This window comes from Gavialis gangeticus, unplaced genomic scaffold (assembly GCF_001723915.1).
Source record: "Gavialis gangeticus isolate Ggan-Ray unplaced genomic scaffold, GavGan_comp1, whole genome shotgun sequence".
NCBI lineage: Eukaryota > Metazoa > Chordata > Crocodylia > Gavialidae > Gavialis > Gavialis gangeticus.
In genome coordinates this window covers 18,826,463-18,832,553 of record NW_017729015.1, presented here as the reverse complement: position 1 = coordinate 18,832,553, position 6,091 = coordinate 18,826,463, and the positions used below count along the sequence as shown (strand labels likewise).

General features: G+C 66.8%; 2 protein-coding genes across 2 annotated transcripts in view; one reads left to right on the top strand and one right to left on the bottom strand.

The window, feature by feature from the left end:
- The window catches only part of MAP3K6 (mitogen-activated protein kinase kinase kinase 6), a 14,587-nt gene extending 13,151 nt beyond the window's left edge, over nucleotides 1-1,436 (top strand). The window contains exons 24-28 of the mRNA XM_019512083.1: nucleotides 12-358; nucleotides 489-598; nucleotides 776-867; nucleotides 1,094-1,170; nucleotides 1,344-1,436. Coding sequence (XP_019367628.1) covers nucleotides 12-358; nucleotides 489-598; nucleotides 776-867; nucleotides 1,094-1,170; nucleotides 1,344-1,422 — 705 coding nt within the window. The 3' untranslated portion in view covers nucleotides 1,423-1,436. The remainder of the gene's footprint in view (nucleotides 1-11; nucleotides 359-488; nucleotides 599-775; nucleotides 868-1,093; nucleotides 1,171-1,343) is intronic.
- Nucleotides 1,437-1,940: 504 nt separating this feature from the next.
- SYTL1 (synaptotagmin like 1) overlaps nucleotides 1,941-6,091 on the bottom strand; it is a 16,023-nt gene continuing 11,872 nt past the window's right edge. The window contains exons 4-14 of the mRNA XM_019512501.1: nucleotides 5,698-5,737; nucleotides 5,024-5,066; nucleotides 4,786-4,892; nucleotides 4,412-4,534; nucleotides 4,095-4,261; nucleotides 3,626-3,728; nucleotides 3,321-3,482; nucleotides 3,045-3,123; nucleotides 2,716-2,815; nucleotides 2,380-2,585; nucleotides 1,941-2,244 (exon numbers count right to left, since the gene is read on the bottom strand). Of these exons, the coding sequence (XP_019368046.1) occupies nucleotides 2,105-2,244; nucleotides 2,380-2,585; nucleotides 2,716-2,815; nucleotides 3,045-3,123; nucleotides 3,321-3,482; nucleotides 3,626-3,728; nucleotides 4,095-4,261; nucleotides 4,412-4,534; nucleotides 4,786-4,892; nucleotides 5,024-5,066; nucleotides 5,698-5,737 (1,270 nt within the window). The 3' untranslated portion in view covers nucleotides 1,941-2,104. The remainder of the gene's footprint in view (nucleotides 2,245-2,379; nucleotides 2,586-2,715; nucleotides 2,816-3,044; nucleotides 3,124-3,320; nucleotides 3,483-3,625; nucleotides 3,729-4,094; nucleotides 4,262-4,411; nucleotides 4,535-4,785; nucleotides 4,893-5,023; nucleotides 5,067-5,697; nucleotides 5,738-6,091) is intronic.

Below are 6,091 nucleotides of genomic sequence, written 5' to 3'. Positions count from 1 at the left end.
GGGGGGGGGTGGGGTCGGAGAAGACAGCATCCTTAGCTGAGCTGCAGCTGGGGCATTGGCATGCTTCGGGGGCTGCACTGAGCGCAGCAAGGCAGGTGCTGGACCCCCCTCGCCATGTCTCTTGGTTGCCTCTAGAGCTTGGTTTGGCAGCCGGGGCACAGAGCAAAGACCACCTCAAAGAAGCAAGCAATGAGGAGGAGGAGGAAGAACAAGAGGAGACCAAGAGCCAGCCAGCCACGACGGGCAGCGAGGAGGCTCTGAGGCCGGGTAGTGATGCCAGCCTCGGTGCCCAAACCAACCCACCAGGCACCTCCCTGCTCCTGGCACAGCTCAGCCACCTCCGCGTGGAGACAGGCAGGTGAGGCCAGCACTTGGGAGCATGAGGCTGCCCACGCCGCGGTGCTGCACAGCTCTGCCCAGCCGTCGAGGGCAGGGGAGCGGCCAGCCCCTGGCCCCCAGCCCCCAGCATCATGGCTTGTCCCCTCCAGGCTGCTGCAGGAGCTGGTGCAGAAGGAGCAGGAGTGGCAGGGGCTGGTGAGGAGGGCGTTGCGGGTGGCTGAGCAGGATGCCAACACCGGGCGGAGGTCGCAGCCCATTGGTGAGCAGGGGCTGAGGGCAGGGGGCCTGGGGTCTGCTGCAGGACATGGGGCGATACCCTCCTGGGCTGAGCTGAGCTGAGCCGTGATGGGTGGAGAGGTCTCTCTTCTGGCCAAGGTGGCCTTGGGCACGGGGTTTGCTGGGGTCCTGGACACTCACCCAGCCCCTTGCCCCCCAGCCATCCCTGCTCCCTGCCAGGCACAGCCCCCGGATCCCCTCCTCGTGGACTGGTTGCAGCACCACAGGGTTGACAGGGACACGACCGAAACGGTAGGGCCCCCGGAGCACGGCCATGGACAGGGTGGGTTTGGGGCTGAATCCTCCACCGCTTCTGAGCCACATGGCCCGTGTCTCCCCTCCTGGGTGTCGAGAAGAGCTGGCCCACGACAGAGGCCCCCTCCCCGGGGCCCTGGAGCCCCCTGCCCGGCCCAAGGGGAAGTCGGGGGAAGGGAAGGGATTGGCCAAGCCCCCTACCCGCACCTCCTCTCCCCTGCAGCTCCTGGCACATGGCTTCACCCTGCCCGACCTGCTGACCTGCGCCACGCGGGACGACCTGCTGTACACGGGTATCAGGTACCACCTCCCTGCTCTCCCTCCCTGGGTCCCCGGAGCAGGCTGCCCCTTCCTGGGACGAAGGGGCTCAGGGTGGGAGATGCCAGGCCTGGGTTGGACCGTCTCCTCCATGACAGCCACGTGGCAGCCTGGGACCTGGCCGTGGCCTCACGAGGCTGCCCCTGTCCCGGCAGCGGTGGGTGGGTATGCCGGCTGTGGGCAGCCATCCTGGAGCACCGGCAAGCCGCACTGGCACAGCGGGGAGCAGACTGAGACCTTCTCCGGCCCTTGCCCAGCCGCAGAGGATGGAGCCTCCCGGCCAGACCGGCCCAGCTTGCTTGCACCGCCCCTGCGCAGGGGGGCCACCGACACCTGCCTCCAGTATCTCGCTGGCCCCCAGCCTGGGATGGGGACACCCCCAAGGTTGGTGCCTATGGCATCCTCAGGGACACCGCAGCACTGTGCACAGAGCAATAAACAGCTGTTTATTTTGCCCGCGGGCACCTCCTCATTGGGGCATTGCCTCTAGAGCTTGGTTTGGCAGCCGGGGCGCAGAGCAAAGACGACCTCAAAGAAGCAAGCAATGAGGAGGAGGAAGAGGAAGAACAAGAGTGGGGAGTTACGGGTGATGGGAGCCAGGGTCCCCCTTGCCCTGGCTGCCCGGAGCCCAGCTGGGCATCATCCTGCCTGGGCTCAGCACCCCCAGGCAGGGGAGACGGCTGCCCCGTACCCACTGCAATGGGCAGCCTCCCTCCATGTGGTGCCACGCGCTGTGAGCGCAGACGCCAGGGCAGCATCTCCAGCCTTGCGTGGTTGCACGGGGGTTTATTTCCAAGATGGGTCGGGTGCAGCAGCTCTGGGACTCACTGGGATCGCCTGGGCCAGCGCCCTGGCATCAGAAGCCAGTCCTGCCTGCCATCCCCAGCAGCAAGGGGGAGTCCAGGCCAGGGGGGAGCTAAGTCCTGGGGGTGAGGTTGGTTCGCAGGGGCAGCAGGGCTTCCACCCAGAGGCAGGGCTGCTGCAGCAGGCGGTCCCAGACACGCTGCTCCTCCTCCGTAGAGTCCATCCAGGGCACGGGCAGCCCGTAGCTGCTCCCTGCCAGGGAGAGAGGGGCACTGTCACCCACGTGGCCCCTGCACCCTCACCTGGGCCCTTCCCGAGGTGGATGCAGATGCCCAGGCGGCGCCAGTCCCCCCCACTGTGCCCAGCAGCCGCCAGGCCCTGGCTCACCGGTGCCCAGGCTGAGGCGGAGGCCGCCCAGCAGCTGCTTGGAGAAGTTCTCGTGGTGCCAGAGGGTGAACTCGACACAGGCCTCGCTGAGGTCCTTGGCCTTGAAGCCGTCGTACACCATGGTGTGGTTGAACAGCGGGGTCAGGCTCCGCTTCACCACCCGGGTCTTCTGGCGGCTCGCCTTGCTGTCATCCGGCAGGACGTAGCTGCAGGCAGGAGCATGGCATGAGCCCAGAAAGCAGGACGAGCTGGAGGCTTAGCTGCCCCCCACCTTGCTGGTCCCCCAAGCCGTCTCGCAGCCCCCTCGGGCATCCCCGACCCTGCTGGAGGCCTCACCACTGCACGGAGGAGTCCATGGTGCCGCCCCGGATGGGGATGAGGCTCTGGGCATCCTTCACCCAGATGTGCAGCTCCCCCGTCGGAGGCAGGCCAGCTCCTGGGCGAGAAGGGGCATGTGCTGAGGCAGGGGCAGCTCCTTGCCCCCACTCCCCTTGCACCCACAACCTGCTCAGGCTCGTTCCCTGGCTGGACACGCACGTGCATTGCCTTCCTGCCGCCAGGCCCCTGCGTGTGTCAGTCATCTCTGCTTTCTCCGTCCCGGCCGTGCCAATCCCCCCTGCGCCTGGCGTGAGGGTGCCCAGGGCAGCCGCATGCCCAGGTCTTACCTTCAGCCCCGGCGGGGATGAACTTGAGCGCTAGGTTGAGCTTGCCCCGGCTGCTGAGGTCGTGGGGGGAGACCGGCGTCTGCGGGAAGGGTGCAGGGAGATCAGCGTGCGTGCGTGCAGGGGCAGCGGGAGATGCAGGAATGGGGGGAGGGCACGGCGGGGGACGTACAGCCCCTTGCCCCTGGCTGGCAACAACTAGCCAGCTGGAGAAAGGGGCAGGCAGGCAGACGGTCAGCGCCTGAGCGTGGTAGGATGTGGGGGGCAGGGGCGCCTCACCCGGGGCTGGAGGTTGAACCACTCGGGGTGCACATTGCCCCAGTCCCAGGTGCTCAGCGCGATCTCCACCTCGCCCAGGAAGAGGTTGCGGCCCAGGGTGTCATGGTGCCAGACGGACGCGTTGAGCACGCGGCTCTGGAGCTCGTCCTTCTCCATCTTGTACTGCGGCCGCGGGGGCAGAGAGCAGGCGCTGGCACCAGGGGCTCCCCGATGCCACCGCCTGCCCCTCGGCTGGACCCCTGCCCTCAACCCCCTTACCCAGGCAGGGGATGCTCCAGACACCCCTGGGTGGGGACCCTGCTCACCTTGAGGATCTCATTGAAGACAGGGTCCAGGCTCCGCTTCTTGACTGTTGTTTTGCGTTTGCCGTGGTTGGACTTGTCTGGCAGCAGGTAGGTCTTGACATACCTGGGAGCCAGGCAGAGGGACCGGGGCTGGGGCCCATTGCCACTGCCTTGCACCCAGCAGAAGTCCCCCCCTCCTCCACACCCTGTGCTGCAACAGTTGTACAGCGCCTGGCGCGGACGCAGTTAGACCAGGATACAGGAGCCTTGGCTGGCACTGCCGCTGTCCTGTACATGGCAGCCTCACTCCAGCGTAGCTGCACCCAAACAAGACTGCTACCCCGCGCGCCCCCCCCGCACCAAAGGGCAGTGTGGCCATGCCCAGGAAGAGGGTCAGAGGGGGCTGGGCAGGCAGGGGCGCCTGGCACCCCGAGCCTGGGGGCTAGGGACTAGGATCAGGCCCGCGGAGATGGGCCCCGCCGGCACTCACGGGTCCGAGCGCTGTTTCTTGGCCTCGGCCAGCCCCCGGCACTGGACGACGTGGACACGCAGCTCCTTCCTCTTGGCCTCGTAGTGCAGGGAGAGCTGGATGCAGCCGCACACCTCCACGCTGCCCACGTCCCCCTCGCTGTACAGGCTCATCATGCTGCCGCTCAGCTGCAGCCGCGCGGGGAAGAGCGAGCAGGGTGTCGGGGGGGCTGGAGGTGCGATGCAGAGGGGCCAGGAGGGGGGGAGCAGCTCCCTGCTCCATCCAAGCCCCCGTCTCCCAGCAACATCCAGCCCCCAGCCCTGCTCCCACCCTGGTACCGTGGAGCCGAGGCTGGACATGGAGGAGCTGGTGGTCAGCAGGGTCTGGGGGGGTCCCGCGCCGTTCCTCCTGGGGGGCGACTCCACCAGCCCGTCCTGGCCGTTCTGCAGGGCCCCGTTGCTCTGGGGGGGACACGGCGCACCCCAGCCCCAAGTGAGAGGCCAGCCCGGCCCCACACACCCCATACCCTGGTGCTTGCCCCCTCCCTGCGGGTGCACGTGGTTCCAGCGCCCCTTTCATCCAGCCTCCTGCCACCCGGCCCGCTCCGGCAGGCAGGTCCAGGACGCCTGGGGTCTTGCCCTGGTTCTCGCCCCAACTGTGGGACAGATGTTGCCATGGCCCGAAGCCCCCCAGCCGCCCTCTGCCCTCGTACCTGTGCAGTGACGGTGATGGCCGGGCACGGCTGGGTCTCCCTGCTCCCCGCCTCGTCCCCTTCCTCTGGGCTGGACGTGTCAAATGATTCAAACGAGTCATTGCTGTCTGCATCAGCAAAGAGGTGGGAGGTGGTTTTAGGGACTCGTGGGGCCCAGCTGGGGAGGGGGGTCTCTGCCCCCTAACTGCCCCGTGCCCCCACAGCACCACGGACACGGGCCCCAGGGATGTTTTTGTACCTGGCTTGTCCCCAGGCTCCTGTGCCCTCGCCTGGCCTGCATCCTGCAGAGACAGGACAGCTGGTGAAGGAGCTGCTGAACACAGCCCGCTCTGCTTCCTCATTAGGCAAAGCCATTCTAATTCAGCTCATCTGCATATGCAAAGCAAGCTAATCACCTTCCCGGCTCTTCAGGCTCCGGCGGTGCAGAAGCAGGAAACTGGGCAAGTAACAGTGACAGCAGCAAAAAAGGCACATCGCCCCCCCCAACACACACCAGGGCCTTCCGGTGTGATTTCCATACTTCAAACACCTGATCTGTATGTCTAATTATGCAAATCAGCCTCCAGGTCCTCTGTCAGCGGAGGGGACTTTGCTCTGACAGTGGCGTCGATCCGTTTTGTGGAGAAGGCGACGCTGCTGCTTCCATGGTGCATCTCGCTGGCATCCACCGAGCGAGCTGGGCAGGGGCTCGGAGGGGCCCCCGCCCCAGGAGAGCTCCCGTCAGCACCAGGGCTTGGCCCCGCTGTCCCCTGCCAGGGGTATTATCGCCGTGGCAGCCTTTTCCTTCCCAGCAGCTCTGGCCCTATAGCATGTCCCCCCATGTGCCCCCAACCAGGCAACTCAAACGCCAACGCAATGCCTCACTGATGCCCCGACATCGTGGGGGGGCTTGTGCCCCGGGACTCCACTGACCTGCGTGTCCTCGGCGTGGTGGGCAGCCTCTGTGGGGAGCCTGTGGGGGGAGAAAGCCCTCAGTGACACGGCACGGGGCAGTCTGCTTCTGCCGCTTGCCCGGCGGGCAGCAAGGTATCGGCCCTGGCACCAGAGCCAAGCCCTCTTCCCCCTGCTCCTCGGGCAGAAGGAGCATGGAGACAGGCCAACCCGGTCTCGCCCAGTTTCAATCCCCCTCCCTGGGGCAACCCCTGGCCTCAGCTGTGCTGGTGGCAGGCAGCAGCCTCCTACCCCTGCTCCTCCGCCGGGCGTGACCCGTGGACGTGGCACGGCCCTGCTGCCCAGCCAGGCGATCGTGACCTCCCCTCCCTCGGCTGCCAACCTTGCCAATGCCCACCTGTCCTCGTTATCCACC